The 25,180-nt window shown below is 37.2% G+C and overlaps 1 protein-coding gene across 1 annotated transcript in view; it reads left to right on the plus strand.

The window, feature by feature from the left end:
- The window catches only part of COL12A1 (collagen type XII alpha 1 chain), a 100,332-nt gene extending 77,375 nt beyond the window's left edge, over positions 1–22,957 (plus strand). The window contains exons 52-66 of the mRNA XM_066179676.1: positions 1,610–1,759; positions 2,184–2,261; positions 2,859–2,945; positions 3,781–3,834; positions 4,347–4,442; positions 5,859–5,912; positions 6,846–6,899; positions 8,103–8,156; positions 9,269–9,340; positions 15,138–15,173; positions 15,284–15,350; positions 16,917–17,105; positions 18,144–18,212; positions 19,250–19,420; positions 21,817–22,957. Coding sequence (XP_066035773.1) covers positions 1,610–1,759; positions 2,184–2,261; positions 2,859–2,945; positions 3,781–3,834; positions 4,347–4,442; positions 5,859–5,912; positions 6,846–6,899; positions 8,103–8,156; positions 9,269–9,340; positions 15,138–15,173; positions 15,284–15,350; positions 16,917–17,105; positions 18,144–18,212; positions 19,250–19,420; positions 21,817–21,998 — 1,413 coding nt within the window. The 3' untranslated portion in view covers positions 21,999–22,957. The remainder of the gene's footprint in view (positions 1–1,609; positions 1,760–2,183; positions 2,262–2,858; positions 2,946–3,780; positions 3,835–4,346; positions 4,443–5,858; positions 5,913–6,845; positions 6,900–8,102; positions 8,157–9,268; positions 9,341–15,137; positions 15,174–15,283; positions 15,351–16,916; positions 17,106–18,143; positions 18,213–19,249; positions 19,421–21,816) is intronic.
- The last annotated feature ends 2,223 nt before the right edge of the window (positions 22,958–25,180 follow it).

Genomic DNA, 25,180 nt, shown 5'->3' on the forward strand with positions numbered 1-25,180 from the left:
ATGTTAGGTGCCTTTCAGAATTAGTAAATTACATCTGTGACATGTTTAAACTGGAGGATGCAGTAATTAACCTGTAAAATTTGGTCATATATCAAGTGACTGAGTATATAATGTGTAAATGATAATCAATTTAAAGTTTTGGCCTGGTGCTTATTTTATTTTATAAAAAGTTTGGCATGTAGTACCAAATTATACCTTGGACACACAAAGTTATCTTTCAATTTTTTTTTTTTAAATTATTATTATTTGCTCAATGAATACTGTTGGGGATTTTAATTAAAAACTCTGCTTGTATACACAGCACTGAGATATAAAGTGTAAGCACATAATTTTAAAAGAGTTTCAGATAAGCTCTGATGATGCCTTGGAGACAAGTCTGCATGGGAAAATATTTAAAAGGGAAAAAAAAGTAAAAATTCCCAGGAGATTGTTCAGGCACTTGTTGACTCAGGACATTTAGGGGAATCTCTCAACTTTATGCCAAATTTTAAAGCAGTCATCAAATAGCAATATGCTTCTGAATACTGTGATAAGAGAAGGTTTAAAACATAAACACATACTTCAGGGATTCTTCACTCCTGATCCAAATGTGTTGATACTTTAACAATTACATAGATGTTACAATGATGTATATGCAATATATGCTGTAGGTAAGATATATAAAGCCCCTGAAAATTTTTTGTTGCCTGGGGATGCTCTTTCATCAACTGTGTATTAGATGTGTTAAAGTGGCTCTTGTTTATTTCTTGGAGGCTCCTAAATATTTTCTCTTCTTTCAGAGAAAGGTAGAAAATTAACTTTCATAACATTTGCCATACATACTACAAATATTTGGAAAGATAATCTTCACTTAGGTTTTGTATGTTCCTCTGTTTAAGGTTTCCTATGTTTCCCCCAAGCACTCCATTCTCATCTCCTGGTAAACCTACTCTCTCTTAATTACTATCATTCCTTTCTCCCTCCTAACTATCTTCTATTTCCAATAATTAATCTCTTCCTCTTCCCTGTTTCCCCTTGTTTTGGCATATGTTTTTGTAACCAGATTTCTCTTCTGGAAATTTTCTCTTGCATCTTCCATTACTTTGTCTTGTTCTGGGCAGGCTTCTCTGGTCACTTCCTGTATCTCAATGTAGTTAATGCCTCTGGTTGAGTCATCTTTGGGTCTGAAACAATCTACTCTCTGAACTACAGTCTATTAGCCAGTGGGCAGTCCCAGGCTTATAAACATCTTGTGTGGTCCCAGCCATCAGAAGAGAACAAGAAATATTATATTCACTTCCTCTCAAAAGTTCTTTTATTTTTTACTTTTATGCCATCTTAAAAAAATTCAGGTAGGCTTTTTAAATAGTTAATAATAGTTCAACTATTACATTAAATAGTATTTCTTAGCTGTACTTGTGTTTTCATCTTATTGACCTTCAACAAACTCTAGAGAGGTTATAAATGTCAGATTTTCCCTGAGTTTGAATTCTTCCACCAGTTGGAATTAAAGCAGGATTACTAGGAATAAAATTTAAAACAGCACTACCAAATCAGTGAAATACTATTAAAGTGTTAAAGTAACTGTGCCCATCTGCCATGTCCAAATATTTCGTTAAACTTTTTTCAGGTCCATATTGTTGTAACTTCATCAAATGTTAAGATTTACATTGACTGCAGTGAAATACTGGAAAAACCAATTAAGGAGGCTGGCAATATCACAACTGATGGCTATGAAATACTTGGGAAACTTTTAAAAGGCGACAGAAGATCAGCAACAGTAAGCAATAAATATGAATCCGTGTATTATTTCAAGACCTTGAAATTTTCTGAGGAAAGAGATTTGAGATTAGGGATTGTTGGGAAACCAGTGTTGCATCTAACGCTTTCAAGGATCTGTACTGTTAAACCCAATGTACTTAACTGAGAAGTTTGGTCTTCATAGCTTCTTATTCTAGCAGAATTGCAAGAACAAAAATGTAATAGCTGGAAGCTGCACTCAGATAAATTCAAACGAGAGCAGGAATTTTTTAACTTATTTTTTTTTAACAGGGAGAGCAGACAGTAATTGAGTGCATATATTGTGGATTCTCTATCATTAGAAACAAATGGAGGGGTAATGTGTAATGACATTGTCAATAGATTTAATTCTTAACAACATATCTAACTTAATGATCGTTCAAGAGTATTACTTTCTTTTACAGTTAGAAATCCAGAATTTTGACATTGTATGCAGTCCAGTTTGGACTAGCAGAGACAGATGCTGTGACCTCCCTTCTATGGTAAGTATAGATGAACCAGAAGCTATCCAGAAAATTCTTATTAAGAGTAAATTTAATAGTATGACTATTAGGCTGCTATTATACCTTGTATTGAAAACACACCTAAATCACAGTTGTCAGAGCAGCCAGTCAACTGCACCTTATTTCAAAGTTTTGTGTCTGAGACAGTTTTTAATGCCAGATTGAGCCCCTTAGAAATGGTGCAAAAAAAAGTCTGTTATATTTGTGTTGCAGTGATGTTTCAAATTCTAGGTATTATAAATGGGGAATATATTTATTTGGTTTTTTATTTATTCTGTTTTTGGAATGGTATTCAAAAAGTAACCATTTTTTGTCATCACAAAGATGTCAAATGCATAAAAATACTAGAACAGCATTTTGCTTGTGCCTCTATTGTAATACCTTGCATAGCTCACAGAGAAAACTTGCTAAAAATATAAAAGGTCCTGTAGAAACATTTGGAAACCACAGTTTAGCTGTGAGTTTTACTTGGAAATAGGATAATAGAGAACCTTCATGCTATTGTTTCAGAAAAGCATGCTGCCACTAAGTACATTTCTTTAAAAGGACAGTAACAAATTGTGATTGAATTTTCAGAGAGATGAAGCAAAGTGCCCAGCTCTTCCAAATGCTTGTACCTGTACTCAAGACAGTGTGGGACCTCCAGGACCTCCTGGACCAGCTGTAAGTTACCAGCTGTAACTATTCACTATATACAAATTTTCTGATTTTTAAATTTATGGAAGTAGTTTTTTGTTGTGGTTTTTGTGAAACAAATGCCTATTCCAGACATAGTTTCTATCAATTTATCCTTAACAACATGGTAATCCATCCCCTTTTCATCGGCTCCTACCATATCAACTTGGTTGTATGACCTTTTCCTGTATTTCCAGTGTGATCACTGAAATTAGCTCCTCATTGTTTGATAGGCTGAAAGACTCTGGCCCAATCTCTTGCACGTCATGTACAAGATATTTTTAATGGACAGCAAAAATATTTCTCCTAAATACAGAGTCAAGACTTTACTCCAAGGAAAGATTCTTTATTCTTTCAGGGAAATAAATTACTTTATTTTTATAGGGAGAGATAGTAATTTATGGAACGGACATACTCCTGTCAATTGCTTTGAATATTAGGGAGTTATATTCAGCCCAGTAGTCATACTTTGGAGCTATCAAAAGTGCTGCATGAGGAATCTAAAGCCCAGTTGTCTGGTAGTCTACTAGAGAGGTATTCAGAGAGTTTGATGAATATAAATTGAAGTTTATATCTGCAGAGACAAAAATCAAAATAATCATTTTTCATGGGCTGAATTGGCAAGGCTGAAGCTGATGTGGTTTCTCTGAGTTCCTGATGCATGTTTCATTCTACGACTCTTTTTCGCACTGTGATCCACATACTTTAAAACTTTGGGGCTTCGCTTGTGGGTTTGTTCAGGACAATTCATAATGCACACTAGTATTATGCTCCTTTGCTTTCTATGTCTGAAATACATTTTCTTTCCAAATACTCAATTTAGGGTGGCCCAGGTGCTAAAGGTCCCAGAGGTGAAAGGGGTTTGACTGGATCTTCTGTAAGTATGTTTCCCAAAATGCATCTATAATGATGTTACTACAGGCTTACCTGTATGAAAATTTTTATGCTTAGTCTAAGAATGTCGATTAAAAATTTAGTTCAAAATATGCCTTTATGTTACTTATGTGCAGCCTACCTATTTGAGACTACATATCAGAGTCTGTGTAGTCTCAAAGGCATGGACCACGTCAGGATACTGGTACTATGTGCATCAGAGTGTTAATACACATTCTGCAGCATTATTGTTCTCTCTTCTGTATAGAGGACATGGCAATACTTCTAATTGGCACTGTCAGACGGCATGTATTGGCCCGAAACTGCCAACATGAATCAGAGAATGGCTTATGAAAGGGCATGCCTCTTGAACAACTATTTCCACCGCTGTTCTGAAGTATTAAATGTGTCTCCAGGCTTCTGACTTACTTTAGGTGTCTAACCCAAAGTATTTTGCAGTTATGGATTTCAGACAGGATTATAATTTACAATTTTGTTTTAATTTTCTCCCTTAAGGGGCCTCCTGGTCCTCGTGGTGAGACAGGTCCTCCAGGCCCTCAAGGGCCCCCAGGTCCACAGGGCCCCAATGGGCTGTCAATCCCAGGAGAACCGGTAAGTGGCCCTTTTGAGTGCCATCAGCAGGCAATGTGTGCGGAGCCAGAGCTCTCCATGGGGGTGGTGGTCTTGGGAAGAGGGTGGCAGCTTTGCCAGAGCACACATTTGTCCCTGCAATGCAGTAGTATTGTGAAACACATCTCTTTCCAAAACAAGTCTCTTAATGCAATAGCGTTTTCTGTCCTGAATGTTACATGTGCTTATGGGATTCTAATGAAGAGACGAAGTCTGAGTTCTGTACCGTAAGTTGTGCTACTCTGTTTTCAGTTTTAATGGCTTTTCTGTAGAGTTGCTAGGCATTCCAGTTTAAGGACTCAAAACTATCAAACTGAAGTAAAGGAAAATTAAGCATGCAGCACTACTTTGAAGACTTTCTCACAGACTTATGTGTTCAATTTCTATTTTCTGGCTTAAATCAGTAGTTAGGGTTTTTCTTGGCAACAGCATTCATATTTTAGCAAGATGCTATTTCTGATTTCATATGCATGCCTTCAAAGCCAGAATAATTCTCATTAACACTGATGAAGTTTCACTATGTTCTGGTATTTATAGAAGATAGCATACATAACTCTGCATTGTGAAAGTATTAAGGCTGCTTTAGCCATCTATCAATAAATAATCACCCTAAAAGCAAGAATATAATTCTGATGTTTCCTATTTAGGATTAACTTGAATTTTAATATATTCAGGAGCTTTTTTTATTAAGTCTTTGATCAAAATAAAAAGTTTATAGAAAGAAGAAGTGATGTCTAATTAAATGCTGTGTCATTTTTCTTTTGAAAATTGGTTACTTGCTCCATCTGTAATGGAATTTGGGAAATGGGAAATAAAATATGCTTTAAGATAGTCTTTAGGAACACTTTCTGCTTTGTAAGGACAAAGTAGAATGATTTTGTTACCCTGTGTAGATTCTTTTCATGGTTTTTTTGGTTATATACTGGGAGGAAAAACTTAATCAAGAAGATCTAGAAGCACCAAACAGCAAGAAAGGAAAAACATTCCTTTTACATGTGTAATACAAATAATACATTTATTTGTCACATTCACTTGAAAAAGTATGAAAAATGAAAACACCAACATTTGTGGAATTTCTCATTAGCTAATAAGAAAATAGAGCACTTTTGAGTCATCTACGTTCATTTTTGGTATCAATCCATGGTCTCAGTATATGCTTACGATTTTTTTGATTAGTACTAGTTTTTCTTGCTGGATTATCATGAAAGCCATTGTAAAAAATAAATATTGTATTGTCAAGTTTAGCATATGTGTGTTTGGACTCTGCATTTATACTATAGTGCTGCAGCATGTACGGAAGGCAAGCTAGTTGTGAAAGGCAACAAATTACTTTTTATGCTTCTACACCTTGTGTCCTGGAAGTCTGACATATTCTGTAACCATTTGTGAAAATTACAGGGTCGCCAAGGAATGAAAGGGGATGCTGGCCAGCCTGGACTCCCAGGGCGAGCGGTAAGTCGACACTTAGACAAGACAATGTCATTTTGCACTATTTCTGATGCAACCTGGCTGCTGGACAGCTGTCTTTGACATCACTAGGAATCACAGGCTCTTCTCACACCTCCCTGGGCCAAAGTTTTGGAAACACAGTTATGTTACTCTCAGAAATTTGAAATGTAGGTAATAAGCCATTCAAAACAGCAAACATGAAAAAACAGCTGTGCTTGGTCAAACCAGATGTCCATCTGGGCAGTTGTGAATGCACAATGATGGACCATTGGATTAGGAAGAGTAGTCGGATAATTCCCCAGGAAGGTCTCTCATCTTCTGACCACTTGCTGTTAAATGTCTTCCTAAAATAAAGATTGCAGAACCTTTGCTGAACCATTCTTTAGCAATATTGCCTAATTACTTTCTACTTGTGGAATTCAGATGTCCTTGGGACATTAATTTTATGGTTTCTGAAAGAAGAAAACAATCTTACAGTTCAGTTACTTGCAGGTTTCTGTATTGTAAATTATACAAGGAGGAGAAAAAATTAGGGTCTTTTTAACTGGCCGAGTTTATAGATAATCTAAGGTCATTGCTATGCACATGTCATGGCATAATGAATATTCCTTGGTTACTATATTGTCCTTAATTTTACTGATGATAAAAAGACTACATTAGGAACATTTAAATGCTGTGGACTTAGTTTTATATATCAGATAAGGTTGGTCGTGGGCCAAGGGCCTTGTATTCTTTGGCTGTTTCATTAGTCCTTATAACCCTGAGTAATATACTTTTAGGGAGTAGTAATGTCCTGTAGGAAGCAATGCTGCATGTTAGTGTACAATGAGATTAGACAGAAAGGAGGGAAGAACATACATACTTGAGATAAATGGAATGACATAGCAGTGATGTTTGTTCTGTCATGGACTAATTCCTCAATCTTTCTCCCTCCAGGGAACACCAGGTTTACCTGGTCCACCTGGACCAGTGGGACCTCCAGGAGAAAGGGTAAGATTTCCTCAGTTTATCTTCTGAAAGACCAAGTAATGTAATTTTTGTGTTTTGTTGGATTTTTGCCCTTTATATATCTTTCAATTTTCAAATGTATTTTTTTTCAAGAGGAGTCCTTTCATCAGCATCCCTTCTGGAGAGACAAAAGCAGGAGGGTTGGAAACACCTCAGGGGTGAAAATCTCCCCAGACAGCTATTGGTTGCCAGATAGGTTCTGTAAAATTTTCCCTGCTCCCTTCCCTGACTAGGTTCTCAGCTGCCTTCACCCATAGAGCGGTATGTCCCCTGGGCAGGGCTCTGCCCAGGGACTCAGCTCTGCTGTCTTCCCCACACTGTTGCTGCTGCAGGGGATCCCTTTGAAACTCTGCTCATCTCCACATCTGGGAGATGTCATATTAGTAAGGAATCTGTCTGTGCCAAACTTAATGTGAAGGTCAGGCTTGCCCCTAAACCTTTGGCTATCAGAGGCTTCTTTGGATGGAGAACTCTGAAATGTCTTCCTAATGAAGGGCATGTACACAGGTATTTCATTGTGGAGTTGTTACAATTCCTTTCTTGTAATTGGAGTCAAGTAAATCTCTTTTGTTATCACAGTAGAATATCACCTTTATGATGACTGAAGCAATCATTTGCCTTTACATTCAAAATGAATAGCTGATATATGCATTTACAGCTGTCCTTTAGTGGGAATTGATAGCTGGAAATGAAAATAGATGACCATGCGATAGTCAGTTGCCAAAGAGGATGCTGTTGTATTGGTGGGTCATGGACCATCAACATCCACTTGTGAAGGCTATGTTGGATTAATGAAACGGGATTTCTCAGCATTCATTCTTACAGCGGAAATATCTGAGAGGGAGGTGGCTCTCCAATTAAGTATAAACCTCTGATTGTCAGTTAAACCGTGAATGAGAGAACAGTGAGAAGAGAGATTTTGCTTGTCTGGGATAGAATAATGATTCCTTTTCTTAAAAATATTAAGAAACGTTGATTTCATTTCCAGTTAATCAACAGCAGCTGAACATCCAAAGTGTCTGAAGTTCATTGTTCCACAGCCTTCTCCAGCATGATTTGTGATAGCTATTTTATAACTTATATTGTGGGTAGGTTTTAAAAGAAATGCTAGTAGTAATCGGGAGTATTGCAATTATATAATTGTAAAGACATTTTTTCTCTAATCTTGCTTTTGTTTTTGAATAGGGTTTCACAGGAAAAGATGGTCCCACAGGTCCCAGAGGCCCACCAGGACCAGCGGTAAATACAGTTTCATTCTTGATATACTCTGAATTAAGAGACCTGAGCCAAGAGGGTGCCACATTGACATTTTCAATTTCTGTCAAATATGAAATGGATTCTTTTGCTCAATCTCCTAAATGAGTCTGAAAAACTCTTGGTAGAAGGTGAGCAGACAGCTGGGCAAAGCATATATTCACAAACATTTGTAACAGTGGTTTTGAAACTGAAACAGGGTAAATAAGGGAAGAACCAGTTTATCTGGTTCTTTAGTCATGATCTTTAAATGCATAGCTAGGTCTTCTGAAACCAATTGGCTTATTACTTAAATGTACTTATTGTACCCTGGTGAACACAAGCACTGTTAATAGAAGTTTTTCGTGACAAGAGCATTTGAGGATTAGTTTTTGCTTAAAGAGATGCTTCATTGTGTTTTGTGGGACCATGCTAGAAAAGAGTCTGGCTGTTAAAGGAAAGCCTGTGTTGGATCAGACAGCCTGAGATAGGCAAGTTGCTGCAGCTCCGTGTCACCAGGTCCAGCACATAGCAAGTTGAAAGGTGCATTTCCAGAAAGCAGATGCACACAGAGCACATATTTGCATTATATATATAGATAGCAGTCTCTAAGGCAGGGTGTTATTTGGGTTGGCCCCACTCCGCCACAGCTGTCTTTCTTATGTTCCTTTGTGAATGTGCAGATGAGCTTTTGTCACATGATCTGATACTGGTCTTTTAAATTTTATATTTATCTAGTATCACTAGAATGCCTTATGGTCTTCTTGTTGTGGATTTTTGCACGGATCAAAGATCTGCTAGGTAAACTCAGAAGGTGAAACTGTTTTGTACTGCTTTAGGAACTGGCCATTAAGAATGATGCCAAAAACATATACACAGTCTGCATCTTTCAGTGCTGAAACGCCTGTTTAACTGTGGTGTTTTGTAAAAGAATATATTTCCAAGAAGAAACAAACTGTTTATTCCATAAAAAGAATTTCAAGCTGATATATACCTAACAGAAAACAACCTGATAGGAACCATTTTCAAATTGTCTTGTACTCAATACAGTAACGCATTTCATATTAGCGCTTAGGTTGTGTATTTCCACAATTCATTTTACATGTCTTCTGTTTCAGGGTGCTCCCGGAGTTCCAGGAGTTGCTGGTCCAAGTGGAAAACCAGGGAAACCAGGAGATCGTGGGACACCAGTAAGTTAATGATACACTCATAGTATCAAATTTAAAATTATAGACTGTTGATGAACACGAGACTTCTGCTGCTTTAAATAGTTGTCTTGCACTTCATGATGGTGGTTAATACAGTGGAGCTGACCTAAACCCACAAGTCTTTTTTTAAAAATAATTTTGTTTTTATAGTATGCTATTTTGCTGAGTTTAATAGTTGGGGCTGGAAATTCTGGTCTCTGGTTTCCACTAAAAAGATCGTAGGCTATTATGTGCCAAGACATATATTCATTCCTACACTGCATAAGCATGAAAAACTAGGTCAGCAAAATGATTGTAAAGTCTTTACATTGGTGCATGTGTATTGTAAAAATGTGATAAACTGCTGAAGGTGGAGAATCTTTGATAATGTTACATAATCAGTTCTGTTTTGCAAATGTTTCATTCTTTTCACAATGTTATTTCAAAATTATTTAGGAGTGGTTTCTGTGGGTTCTATTCAAACTTTTCAAGTGCTTCCTGAACAGGGAGAAAGAGCAGGAGGTGCTGCCTCCCAACAGTTTCAGGAGAAATTTAATTTGATTCATTTATAGGATCTCTGAGAAATTATGCTTGAGTGAGGAGTGGATACAGCAAGGGAAATGAGAAGTCATTCATTACCTGTGAATAATGTATGGCAATCATCTAGAATTTTCCATCCTGCCGCAGTGTGGCTGAATATAAAAAAAGCTGGATAATTTGAAATAATATGTAGTAGACTGGGAAACTTGATGGCCATGAAGTGGAAGCTCCCAGGAGCATGTGGAAGCTCCCAGGAGCATGTGGAAGCTCCCAGGAGCACCTGGAATATGGGTCATTTTCTCATACACAAGTTGAATTCAGTCTGTGTTTGCTGGACTATAAATTCCATTTCCCCTTGTAGTAGAGGACACAGAGTGTCTTAGGAAAGTCTTGAAGCTTTCCCGCCTTTAAACATACATTGCTAACAGGATATTCGTGGTTAGATGTTGAATAGATGTTGAATAGCCAGAGCACAAAGTGCTGTGCTTTGTTCATGAGGGAGCTTTAAATTGTCAGGTGTATCTGACTTTTCCTTCGCCTGGGACAATGGATAGCTGACCCAGTTCAGAAGCAAAGATCTTCTGCAGGTAAATAATGTGTTTAGAAGGAAATCTGGCTACAAGCCCAGTTTAAAGGCTTTTGCAAAGCAAGGCAGTCAACTCCTGTCCAGGCACCATGTCTAAATTCTCCTGCACTCAGTTCCTCAGAGTTCCTTTCAGTTAGAAACATATTTTTTTCCCGGCAGTTATTGCACTTTCTTGTAATGGGACACTGCACATCATATTTACCATTTCTAATGTTTCTAGAACAGATCCCAGCAGGAATTCTGGCTTGCACCTTGAACAGATGTTTTATCAGATTCCTGGTGGACAGAATTTCAAGGCCTTCCTTTGTTTGCAGTATTACAGTTGCCAAAGGTACAGCCTGACAGCCAAATGCAACTTGCACTGTCATGAATCATAATTCTGCCTGAAGAGAAAAATAATGAGGCTTCACATTGCCTCTGGTAAATACAAGGAATAAATAATTTTTGACCAGATCCTGCCAGTTTTTCTTCTATCTGAACAATCTGTATTGGTTGTACTATTAAATGGGAGTCAGGAGAAAGACCCCTGCAAACCAAGGGGTATTGCATTCCAGGTAAAAGGTATAGTTACCTTCAAATTATGAATAGCTTTGGTGTTATGAAGTTACTCCCAGTGAATGTGGTCAGCTGGAGCTCCTTCCTGATTTATTCAATACTGCTAAAGTGCTAAGTTGAGGCAGACCACACTGTAAACATTTCTCTACCTCACTGTGTACTTATACTAGAACAAGTATATCCTAGAAGTGTTAACTGAATTTTCATGGAAATAGGAAATTTGGTTTTTGGTCTGCTTGCAAGTATCTCCAAGAGAAACTTGGGTGTTTTTTCCAGTGTAGCAACAAAATGACTGAAAAAGGAACTGTAAGGACACAAACGACTTGGTAATTTATTGAGAACTGTGTGCAGGGTATCCTAGAGGAAACTAAAATATCTGTCATCTGTCTGGTCAGAGAGTGAGAATTCCACACTGGTTCATACACATATCATAAGGTGGCAACCATCAACAGTAAGAAAGACTCATTAAACTAGAAGAGGATATTGGTTGGATATTGGCAACCATCAACAGTAAGAAAGACTCATTAAACTAGAAGAAATGGATATATTTCCGATGAATGAACATAATGGGAAATAAAAGATGTTGGACTATTAGAGAGGAAAAGTTCCAGTACTTGTTGTTTTATAGGTGTGAGACTGAAAACAGTAACTAATGGGCAGTCAGACTAAGTTGAGTTAAGGTAGAGCTGTCCTGTTTATAAAACTGACTCTCTGACAACAGGATCTGACTTTGTTGATTTGGATGGTTGCAGGGGAAAAATGCAAGGCATTTAAATTTACTAAGTAAGGTGCTGTTAAACTGATGCCTCCAGGACCGAATAAACTGTGAAAACCTTTCGAGGGTAGTCCAAGTCTGTTGTGAGTCACATGCAGATTTTGAGAATTTTGCATTCTCTGCTGCCATGTGTTCAGTACTCTTGAATCCATCTGTGCAGATGTCCTAGATGAAGTCTGAAAAAGGCAGTGCTTTGGGAGCAATGAGCTGGTGGTTCTTGAGGAAAGTAAACATTCTTTTGGGAAAAACAATTGAGCACATTATCTTTAAAAGTAAAAATAGCAAAACTTCCTTTGTTTTGTCCTCCTTCAGCAGTAGAACTATGCTGCAGCCCCAGCCTTCATCCCACAGCTCAGAAAAATCCCACATGCAGCATAAACCAACTTTTCCTTGCAATGACCCCAAGTTACTCCCTCATTGCAGGATATCAACAAAACAGATTTCCAGCAGCAGCTGCTGTTTCTCAAAATGGCGTCAAGCAGTTGGCTAAACTGGACTTTTTTGTCTATTAAAAGAAAATAAACTGAAATTTAAGAGGCATATAACCAAGTGGGAAGAAGATGCAAATAGTAACTCAGTAATTGCAGTTGTATTTTTTTGAAAATTTGTTTCTAAAACATCCAGGTGGAAAATGCACTTTATTATTGACATGGCCAGTCAGCCTCTAATCTTCAAATTTTAAAGTTAGTTCCAAATAGGCTGTAGACTTCCAGCCACAAGGCTGAACCGGCGTGTGTTTGCAAGGTCACAAATTGAAGAATGAGGTTCATTTTATTTCAATGAATTTTAAAATTGACTGTGCATTACTTACAATGAAGGAATGGCATAAGCATTTTCCTCTCTGGGGGACCTTCTTGTCAATACTTTGGAACAATGTTGTGTTTTTGCTGCCAGAGCACCTCCCCGTCTTACCAACATGGCTTGTAGTTGAAGACAGCCTGACAATCTTTTCTTGACCAGTCAGCAAAAATATTTCCAGAAACAGTATATAGGATTTGAACATTTTAACTTTGCACACTTTTTTTCTGTCTTGTCTTGTCTTGTCTCCTTCGCCTTCTCTTCTCTTCTCTTCTCTTCTCTTCTCTTCTCTTCTCTTCTCTTCTCTTCTCTTCTCTTCTCTTCTCTTCTCTTCTCTTCTCTTCTCTTCTCTTCTCTTCTCTTCTCTTCTCTTCTCTTCTCTTCTCTTCTCTGTATAGTTCTGGTATATGAATGTTTTGGCAAGGAAATTGGAACATGGCATTTTAAGTAATTATCAGGATATTTTCAGGATAGTAGATGAGAAATCTGATTTATAATGCCTGCACTTACCTAGTGAATAAACACAAAATGTTCTGTATTACTTGCTTCTGGTAGAAGGTCGTACTATGAAAGCCTTAGAACGGATGAGAATAAAACAAGCAGATATTATAAATACATACATAGCAAATAATTTTAAAGGAATATGCTTGCAGGAAATAGAAAAATTGGCTAGTTTCAAACTGAAAGAGAAGCATGAGTAGTTTTTTTTTACCATTTTCCCCTGCAGATTTTCATGTAATAGACTAGCGCAATTCAGAAACCTACAGTTCTGTTCAATGGATATTTCAGGTACATGTAATAGTTTATGAAGGACACGTTAATGTCTGTTTATTTGGGAATCAAATTAAGGTTTTTTTAGAGCCTCAGTACATTATCATTTACCACAACATTAATTACTGGAGACTGACAGACAGAAATGTCATATTTTCCTGATGGTTTTAGTTGTTACTATTTATTTATGGTATGGCATTTACAAGTCCATAGTCTGTTTCAGCATGTGGCTGTAATAAGCTAAAACTAAAAGACAGGCGTTTCCCCGTGGACTACACAGAGTAAGAAAAATATAGATGAAAGGCAAAGGACAGAAGGGAAAAGATATTCATCAGCTTCATGGGTATATTTTGTACACATTAGCAGCTGCCTCATTGGTGGCATAAGTTATTCCAATGGCACATTTATGGTGTCACCATTCTACATTTTTTCATTTGAGTCTGTACAATTAATTCTGCAAGAACTATCTGTTATTCGTAATGCAAATGTACCATATAACATCTACTTTACTTGGTGATGGATGAACTGACTCATATTTTCTGTGGCATGTCATGGGGTAGGTGTGTGCAGCAGAGAAGCTCAGAGACCACACTGAGTTCACACCCTGACATACCCCAAGGGCATTTGTCTGCCCAAACCCTCAACAGAATTCTGTGAAACAGTGTCACCACATGTGAGGGGTGTCTGCTGTGACCTCAGTGGAATGATTTGGTGTTTCGTGTTGTTGACATTAATTGCGGGTACTGTAGGAATCTTACGAGAAACAGCTGCAGCCCACACTTGGCCTTTGCTTTGTTAATGGTGATAAATAGACTCCTTAAAGAAATACTACAGGGTAAAAAGCAGTAACACTCAGGATGTGTGTGTTACAATGTGGAGATCCATGCAGAGTAGCATATGACCAAACTGATCTTTCACCTTTGAAATATGCCTTATGTTCAAGTAGTAATTTAGGCTAGAAAGGAAAATCAATGTGAACTCATGCTAGTCCCATCAGTATTCCTGGTGTTTTTCATATATGCATGCATATATAAAAATTAGAATCGGTCCTTCTGGTTTGCTTCTCACATAATATTCTTGAAAACTGAAAACCCCACAACCACTAAACTATTCGAAGGCACAAGGACAGTGCTGTTAGAGAAAAGTTGGCATATGTTAGTAATTATAAAGGAGCTAAAACTAAGACTTCTATGAGACATTTTTAAGACTAGAAATGGTTGAGAATTGAGAGAGAAGATGTTTTTATAAATAGAATAAGCACTCTCTTCATGTTATGTGACATCTCTACATAACTCTGTTTCACTTAATATAGAATCATTTTCATATGGATTCAAGAAGACAACTACCCTTCCTTGACATGTGTTATTCTTCCTAATATACCTTTTTTAATAAGTTGTCTTAAAATCAAACTGTCATATATAACTCACGCAAGACCACTGACCATTTACAAAAATATAATTCTAGAAATTCAACTTTGAAATGAACAGTGTGATCCAAGTGTCAGAATACATCCATTTTTTGGTCCTAGTTTGAATTTTTCCTTCAGATCTTTTTCTTCTGCATCTATTAGTGTGTTTGATGACAGACAAAAGATAATTGTTTCTCTACTCTTTTCTGGCACCTGTTTTAGCATCTCTGAAATGAAAAGTTCAAGGAGAACCAGATCTTTCTTCTTGAAGGAGTCAAAACTTTTCCTAGAATTACATATATCAAACTTACAGTTGGGGTAAATAACATAATCCTTCAGTTGCTTAATTTTTACTTATTTATTTTAGGGTACTCCTGGAATGAAGGGAGAAAAAGGTGACAGAGTAAGTCTGCTTAAAAGTCAATTCTTCTCATAATTTTAAAATTAAACATTATGTCTTTAAAAGTACAGACACTTGCTAATGAAACACTTGTTTTGCATTTGATTATTTAGGGTGATATTGCTTCTCAAAACATGATGCGAGCTGTTGCAAGACAAGTTTGTGAACAACTGATAAATGGTAAACAGTGTTGCTTGCTTTGTATCCCACACAAGTAATTAACTACTTTCTTAAAAAGAGAAAACAATGGTTCAAATTTTGAGTGAGAGACATAGGTCAGAGAGCACAGCAAGAGCTTGACCAATCTGACAGATGTCCAATGCAAATGATTTGGTAGAAAAAAATGCAGCAGCAAATTTTTGCCAGATCCAGAGGCTAGCTTGATAATCACAGAATAGCAGAATAAACTGAGTTGGAATTAATCTGTGACCTTTGGAAATACACATGAAGTTCTAACATTGAGGTTCCCTCTGTCATTTTGGTCCAAAATTACTTCATCTTTGCAATAAAATCCGTATTAGACATTAAACATGTCTTATCTTCAAGAAAAGAAAATCAGTGAGAAAAAGGATGCTTACTGCAGGTACTTTGCCAGCAGGGAAAGACAGATGAGTGCTGGGTAAACACTGTGCACAGAATCAGTGGTGCTATGCACGTAGAAACAATATTTATTTGGAAAAGGACTTTGAATTGAATTTCAGTCCTCTACTGCCACATAGTGCAGCTCTGCAGCCCAAGAAGTTGCTCTCTGCAGAGGCTTTCTCTCTGACCCTGAAGCAGTGCTTTTGCTAACAGTAGACCTGCCAAGAAAGACAGAGGCAAATTGGTTTTCAGTATTGTATCTATTACAAGGGTAAGTTCAGGCTGAGGAAAACAGATCATACTTTTTGGATCATTAAGAGCGCTTGTGTACAGGGAGGAGGAAAGTATGTCCTTTAAAATGTCCGTGATGGCTCCTAATAAAAGCATGTCTATTAGTTAGCCATCACAGAAGAAGTAAAGTACATTTGTGAATGTGTTAGGCTTATGAATAAGGAAGGATATCATGTCCAAGATCTTCTAACTTTTCTTAGAGCATCCCCGCCTTTTTTTTTTCATGTTCAGTACATCTCTTCAGTGTTGTGCTAGGCCTGACACATTATACTAATCAGATGTGTCTCTCCATTATGGTTTCCTTCCTGCGTAGTTTCAAAATGGTGTTGCTTCTGTTCACACATCCTTTTTTTTAAAAAATGAAATTTGCCCATATGCAGAAGGTATATAGGTACAAGCCTGTGCATTCTACAGAGTTAAGAAAATGACTTAATGGACTGTGCTGCTAACTCTACACATGAATAATTTATATTGCCTGTGGTAGCTGCAGAAGTCTGAAAGTACGTAGAAATGTGATACTACAGTTTTAGAAGTGGAGCAAATCCTCTGTGTTCTTCAGAGTAAAAACAACAGCTAAATAGAGCTCCAAGACCAAAAAAAAATGCCTCCTTTTTGATCTTAGTAGTTCTGTGATAATTTTTTTAATGTCACTGGCTTCCAGGAGTTCCCTTACCTTTCCTCCCTGAACCCCTCCCTCCTCCATTTATGTTCAGCCTTCTTATCAGACATTCATCTTAAGTCTTTCTAATTAATCTGTACTAATTTATTGAAAGGGAACAAGAATAGGATTTAATTAAGAGAGATAATATTTTATTCTGTCCGGCTCTGACATAATATTTTCACTCATTTCACATTTTTATTTTCCTTTTGAAGGTCAAATGAGCCGGTTCAATCAAATGCTGAATCAAATCCCGAATGATTATTATTCAAACCGAAACCAGCCAGGGCCACCAGGTCCACCTGGTCCCCCAGGAGCTGCTGGGACAAGAGGAGAACCCGGACCTGGAGGAAGACCAGGATTCCCAGGACCTCCTGGGGTTCAAGGACCACCCGGTGAAAGAGGTGAATAAATTCCGAGGCAGCTGTACTGTGGACGTAGTGCAGAGGCTCCAAGAGGAGCACTCTGCTTCCTTTACCATGTCAGACTAGGAAGCCCTGCTGGGCCAGTTGGATTGCCTCAGGGACACTGGTGTACTGAAGGACAAGGTTAACTAGATCAGTGCTTTCCTGTCTCTCTCTTGCTCAGGTTTCACGAAATACAAATTGGTGTAACATTTTGGCTGCTGTCTGAGACTTCCACATAATATCCCAGGAAAGCAAATGTTCTCAGATCTCTTCTGGCACTAAACAGCTGCACCTTGAAAGGCTGTTTGGAGTAACACAACTCTTTGCAAAATAAAGCACTGATTAAGAGAGAAAATGAGTCATTAGCAAGTGTAGGATTTAAAAGAATTACATCAACATCCTTAGCTTTTTACAATAATCTGAGGGAGGGAAGCAACTGAACTGAATGTGAACATATGGGTAAACCTACTTTACGGCTATCTTGGATCACTGCAATCACATGGGGTTTTTGCAGTTGTACTATTTTCTGGCTTTTGCTTATTTCCACTGCTCTACTATAGCACAGACTCAGTGCTATGTTTTCTAGGATATATTTTATATACTCTTTTAAAAAGGCTAGGAATAAATCAAGGAATTCAGAAGAATTCTTAAACTTTTTTTCATTATAGCTGTTCATAAGAAAGTGTAAACCATCCTTTATAGCAGAAGTATGCAAGACTGAAAATACCTTCCTGATTGTAGTTTAAAATAAGAAGATTCTGTGATGTTTCAGTATCTCAAAATTTTTCTATGTTTGAGAGAGTTTATTTGTGCTAAGTTACATCTACAATCTACTTTATTCTTGAGTTACTATATTTATATCCAAATTATTTTCCCAAATTTCACTTTTGAACATCTGTAGAGCATAAATTTTAACCACTCTTTTTGCATTAAATCACGGGCGGTAAATATTAATGTGAGTGAGAGAATGTGAAGAAATATCCATTGATGTGGTGTCCTTTCTTTGATTTTCATTGCTTTTTCACTATTCTGTAGGAATCCCTGGAGAGAAAGGGGAAAGAGGGACTGGATCCCAAGGACCACGAGGTTTGCCAGGACCACCTGGTAAGTATTTTTTGTTTAGTCAGATTACAGAAAAGTGGGAGAAAAGCAAACATTTCTTCATAGAGAACCAGACTAGATATGGTGAAGGAACACCCTTTGCCCACTTCATATTTTTCACATGTATTAGAGTTTACTCTAATAAATTTGTGGGAAACCACCACAAAAATAGCATTTTAGAGAGATTTTTGGATGTGGCTAATAGGTATTTATATCTTTTAATTTAGTCATCTGGCATGTTTGTTAATGTGAAAATGTGTTTCATGAAAATACATTGTCCAAATGTTTGACAGACATTTTTCATATGTCTTATCAGATGATTGTTTCATAGTACCTAGTTGGTGTTTTTTTTTACTTGCTGGACTACAAAATACTCCCACGTGCAGAGTTAACAGATAATAGAGACAGATGATTTGATTATTAGTTTTGGTTTTTGCATTATGAAATTTTGTTTATGTCTTGGCATAAATCAGCTGCATCACTTGTTTCTGCTTGTAGTTTACTAGGCCAAAATGGCTTTTCATTACAGGAACCATAATATGCTTGCAACAAATTGTAGCCTGAGTTGCTTGAAGCTTTACTTTTCTGCTAACCATAATAAGACTGATTCCAAAAAAAACATTACCTCATCTATCCTGGGGCTACTGGGCAGTATAATTGATGTACTCCTATATTTTAATTGAAATCCAGTGTGCTTGTCTAATCTAGTAGTTTCCCTTGAGATCATCATATCTTACACAAAGGGGAAATAAACCAGAGAATACATTGACATTTCTTACTTGGCTCAAGCCTTACTAAATTAGTTTCTAAGAATAAATATTTAAATAAGCCACACACAGGGAAGCAACTAATGATGAGTCACACATCTAGATTTCTTTTGTTTTTTCTTTCTGTTGACCCCCATATAGCAACAAACTGCAAGTGCTTTCTCACCAAAGACAGCCTGGACTGTGTTGCCTAGACAGAAGTATTGTTAGCTGTTTTATCAATATGGCTCTTAAAAAAAAAACAACTTCTCAACCTCTCAATTCTAAAATTAGGTCCACAAGGAGAGTCTAGAACTGGTCCACCAGGCTCCACAGGATCACGAGGACCACCAGGACCACCAGGCCGTCCTGGAAATGCGGGTATTCGGGGTCCCCCAGGGCCACCAGGATATTGTGATTCATCCCAATGTGCTAGCATCCCTTACAATGGCCAAGGATTCCCAGGTAGGTTATGAACAAATTAACCTTAACCTTGCCCTAAAATAGCCTTCACAAATATGGCTGTTCATACTGAGCTGCTTTACATGAGACAGTCCTGCTAATCTGAACATACTGAGTCATGAGGAGATGGCTGCAGTGAGCAGGCCTGCCTCACTGTAACGTGCAGGTATATGAGCAGCCATTTGGACTTTGGTGGAGGATTTGCTTGATGTTATGCATGGTTTGTTTTAAATAGGAAGTAATGAGTAAATATTGTAGTCTTGTTTTTTTTCTTAATGTAGATGGTTACAAGCTGGTAGTGTTGCTCATAGGATTTAAGTGACCAATTTCTTCTCTTCTTTTTTCCCCCCTCTATCACCACCCCTTCCAATCGTCTTCAGAACAAGGTTGAATTCTCCATGTTTCTCTTGAAAAATAAAAGGAATGCTGTGGTTGGCAGTCTCCATGTGTCTCTTTTTGAGCCATGTCAGGATTATTTATACAAAATTGATTCCTAAAATAAAAATTTTCCACAAAGGAAATCCATTTGGTGATAGCAGTGCAGACAACTGAAAAGCACCACTGTCCTACAATATCTACCAAATTTAACACCATGGAGTCTCTGATTAGCCCTGAGTCATATAAGCTTTCCACTTTGTGACACAGCTCAAAGCAGTAGGCTGCTTCTGGAACCAAAATGAAGGGTCACAGTGACCACCATTTTTTGACTGGAAAGATTCTAACACGTTTTAACATGGGGATCCTGCAAGACCACAGTATTGTTAACAAATTAATATGTATGCCTTGCCAGATCTCAAAATTAGTGTATGTGATACTACTATTGGATATGGTTTGCTGTTAGTGTAATTGTGCATGTATCCATGAAAAGAAAAAGAAAAGAAAATATATATATATATGTACACACTTGCAGACTCAGTGATACTGGTTAAAAAGCCAGGTGGTTGTGCAGATCTCACAAAAAATTCTTATTTAAATGAAAAATAAAGAAAATTGTACATGTGATTCAGCAGTGTTCTTTCTAGCAAGCAGCTATGTATACATATATAAATATATACCTAAGACTTAACTGTTATGTATTTAGTTGGATGAAAGTATGTTTATTGCACAACAGATGGACTTTTTAAAAGACTAACATCATCTTTGACCTGTTTCAGGTTTCGGCTAACACATTTTCTAAGTCGCCAGTGCTGCTTACAGTTTGAATACATGAAAATCCTGTTTCTGAGATGTTTGCGCACGTGCTTATTAGAAAATGAGTCCGTATGGATATTTCACCACGGATATGGTTCTTGAACCATGTTGACCTCATAGAACGGGGAGATACTTTTACTAACAAAACTCATGAATGAGATAAAGGACAGTGACATCAATTCATTAAGCCTATTGCATTTCAATAATAAAATAGAAAGTCTTTCTTTTTTAATAAAGACCTAGACCACCAAAAACCTCAGTGGCGAAGGAGGCTTGTAAAACTACTAACCAGCAAAGGTAATGCCATTAGAAGAGAGACAGATTTAACCTGGAAAATGAGAAATAACTTATGTAAATAGTAAACTAATTGTGGCTTGTAGATGATTTGTATGGGACTGTATCCACTAAAATCTGTTAACAACTCTATGTGATACTTTTGCATAAAAGCCTGCTGCTGCTTGCTGTATGCCAGAATAACATCTTTGACAACTTATGAAACCTACCTGTCTGTTTCTTGTTACCAATATGTCTGAATTGGGCCATACACCTTTTTTTTGTATAATCTTGTTGGATCTGTAACTGCAGTTATAAATACCAAAGTTTTATAACAATTTTTCTTCTGTTTTGCTGTAGTTTTTGGTGTTCCTGAAGCACCAGCTGTAACTCGGTTTGTTACGAGGAACAGCACGACAAAATGACATGTACTGTATATTGCTGCTGGTGATAGTTATGTCTACACTTACTTTCCCATTCTCAGAGAAAATTAGTATATGCCAAACCCATCTCCTGATTTTACATGCTCCATGTCTTCTATTAATTATGGAGTTTAAAATAAAGCCCAATGCTTAGATTTACTGAAGTAGCTGTAAAATAGTAATTTTATTTGATTTTCTTGGTTTTGTTTGGGTTTTTAAATAGTTTTACCACGATTTGTCCCTTGCTTAATTTATGACTCTTTCTGCACTGTCTTGTGTATTATAAATACAAAGCCTTTCAAGATGAGTTTTAAACCTTTTCTTATTTTACTGCCAAGAAAGCATTCACAAGCAAAACTGAGAAATACCCCCAGTGAACTAATTATTTATATATTTATTATATGAAAATAAGGTTGAACTAACATCATGTAGACAGACTAACTTTCATTGCATATGTGGATTCAAAGACATGCGATAACTATTATGTTCAATCGGACAACTATTTTCAACCAGAACCATACGTGCCTGAAAGTGGACCCTATCAGCCTGAAGGTGAACCCTTTATAGTACCTATGGAGTCAGAAAGGAGAGAGGACGAGTATGAGGACTATGGAGTTGAAATGCATTCACCAGAATACCCTGAGCACATGCGCTGGAAAAGATCACTGTCAAGAAATGCAAAAACAAAACCGTAAAAGATCTGTGTCTTGGTTTGGGTTGGGGTTTTTTTTGTTTGTTTGGGTTTTTTTTTTGGTTGGTGGGTTTTTTGTTGTTGTTTTGAGTTTTTTTTGGTTTTTTTTTTGCTGTGCTTGCATTTGCAAATACATACAGGGAGAGCGCATCACTCCTTTTGCAACATCGCTTTCTGGTCTTTTCATATCAGACACGCCCCTGTTTTGTATCTCGCTTATGTGGGGATAGCAATGTGTGTATCCAAGCACTTCATGTTGCTCTGGAAATGTAAAGTACTGTTGCTTATAGTGGTTGCATACAGATTAAGGTGTGCATTCAGTTATCCCAGTGCTGCCTTTTCATTAAAATAATGTAAAAACAAATACATTAAAAAAAAAAAAGAAAACCAAAAACCAAAACAAAAATAACCACAGAGCTGTTGCAAATTTTCTAAGGACTGTCTGCTTTAGCTCTACATTTCTCTTTTTTTTCAAATGCATGTTTTCAGTTCAGTCAGATCACAGGTCTGCAATATCTAGTTAAAAGAACCAAAATTTTCGCTCTCCTTCCAGTATCATTGTAATTTTCTTCTATTCTGAGTTACAATCTGCAGAGCATATAGTGCTCTTATACATTTCCTCTAAACACCACAAACATTAAGTAGCTGAAATCATTGTATCAACTGGATACAATTTAATAATGGCTGAAATCTCCTTGTTTGTAGACACAGTTACATTTATGCCAAATTGCAGTCAATCCTGCAGAGATGGAATTGCATGTTTATGTTGTATATTTAGTATGGATTTTTTTTTTCAGAATACAATGTTCCTTAGTTACCAAAAGCAGTTGGAAATTGTTTGCAAGACTATGGATATAGAATTGCTGCTTTTATATTTTAACTGCAAATTGTGAATTTCACTGCCTTATATTATTTATTTCTGAAATGAAAGAGGCATTTTTCAATAAAACTACTGAAAATCTATGTGTCTATTCATTTTTTGAAAGGCATTGTGGGACTGATATATTTGTATTGCTATTAGTTTTATTTACGCAATAATCTGGAACTGACAGATATCAAAGATCAAATAGAATGGGAGTAAGTGGTGTTTGGGCTGTGGTGGCTAGAGGTGGCAGGATGAAAGCAGGAGGTGCTTCCTCTATCTCACGTATGAATAACTTTTAGGAAATTCAGTCTGCAAGGCTTTTGGTGCGGAAAATGAGATCAACTGTGAGGATTAATTGCTGTCTTTTGGGGTTTTTTGGTGAATGGCTGCTGCAGGCAGAGAGAGACTTTCCACCTGAGGAACTATGTGAACTGCAGAGAGTGTCTGAAGCTACACAGCCTCTAATTGCTGGTGTGTTGTGAGCATTGTGGAAGCACTGACATTAGCAAATAGCTTGCTTGAGGAAGCGGGGTGTGGTGTCTGCCAAGTTCCATCCTTCTGGGACTGTAGAGCTGACTCCTCCCTGCTTGGGAGGTCACACAAGCTCAGATCACAGTGGTGGCTGTGATGGAGCTTTACCTGCAGAGGGTGATACGAGTGATTTGGGAAAGAAAAACAGCGGGCCAGAAGAGTAACTTTCTAACAGAGGAGGAGAGAGTGGACTGGTGGTGAACTTTATTTTCCATGGTATGTCAACTCTCAACCTGAAAAGTAGAAATGGCTTTTGCCGTCGGACCTGGAGCAAAGCCTTTTGACATAACTGGTAAAGCTGGAGCTGTGTTTCTTAAGATCATGCAGGACATCTGTCACAGAAGTCAAGCTAGATGTGCAGGCTGGCTTCCCGATCACTGAATCTTACTCTGCACTGGAAGCTGCATGGAAAAATTTAGTGTCCACAAATGGAAATTACATAACTCCATAGACTGAATCAATCACTGACTGCTTATCAGTGAAATGAAATACAAACAGCACTTCAAAGAGTGATCCTGATTACATCCACATGTCTTTTAGACTGTAAGAGACTGGGTTGAACAGAGGAAGGAGGATCAAAGCTATTAATTCTTTATGCTTTTTTCTAAGTGTTGAGAGTTGAGTATCAAAAACACGTTCTGCAGTTTCACGTACAATAAAGAAAGGCATGTGTCAGGCAGAAAATAAAAAGGTACTGGTAGAAATTTGGAGAAGTGATTAAACCTTTATCTGAATTGTATTTAAAAATAATGACATCTTGCATTGATCTCCCATCTGTCTTTTTCTGGCATTGTCTCTAGGACAAGTTTAACTAGATGCCCAGTTCTTCATTTGAAAGATTCCTTTCTGTGCTCTAAACAGGAAATTTTACCTTTTATAAAGCATATATTTTTAGTTATTTTTTATTTCTTCACAAAATGCACCAAATGCCTACCAAGGATGCCTTGTATTTTTTTGTGTTCTTTATTGATATCAATCCTAATAGAGATGCCACTATTTGATTATCTGATGGCCTGAAATATTTAAACATTCGATGAAACCTGAGCTTATTGGTAGTCAATATATTTTTAATGGCAAAATTCTGCTCACAAATCTGCAGGGTTGATGTAAGTTCTAGGTTGTGTGCTCCCTACAGGCACAGAATTGCAAAGTATGAGTCGTGACCACCTGTGTACTTGAGATAAGTGCTGAGAAGCATTTGTGTTTCATTTAAAAATCCCCATAATCCCCAAAGCTGGTCAACACTTATTTCACCTGTTTGACATAACTCAGATTTCTAATTGCATTTTGAAGCAAAAAGAACTTTCACTGGCCCATCCAGAGTATGAAGAAAATACTTTATATGTTTGGGTAGCTTATAAATGAGTGTTTACTGTTTGAGGCCAACAAAGAAGAAAACTTATTTCCAGGAATTCTCAGGGGAATAACTCTAAGGAGGTAGTAGGGCTACTGATGACACTTCTGGGAAAGCTGTTGCAAAGGTGAGCTAAAGAAATCCTGGGAAAATACAGATTCAATGCAAATACAAACAAATTTCAGTTCCTGAATATCTCATATGCAACTGAGCAGTTTACATAGTCTGGCGAAAGAAAGGAAGAAAGGAAGAAAGGAAGAAAGGAAGAAAGGAAGGAAGAAAGGAAGGAAGAAAGGAAGAAAGAAAGGAAGAAAGGAAGAAAGGAAGAAATTGTTTGAAACCTGAATTTTAATTGCATACACATTTCCTTTCATTTTGGCAAAAGCTGTGGATACAAACAAGCAGGTGGGAAAGGGCTGCAGCTTGCTTGAAATCA

This window comes from Chamaea fasciata, unplaced genomic scaffold (genome assembly GCF_029207755.1).
Source record: "Chamaea fasciata isolate MVZ Bird 193981 ecotype frontalis unplaced genomic scaffold, bChaFas1.0.hap1 SCAF_3, whole genome shotgun sequence".
Classification (NCBI taxonomy): Eukaryota; Metazoa; Chordata; class Aves; order Passeriformes; family Sylviidae; genus Chamaea; species Chamaea fasciata.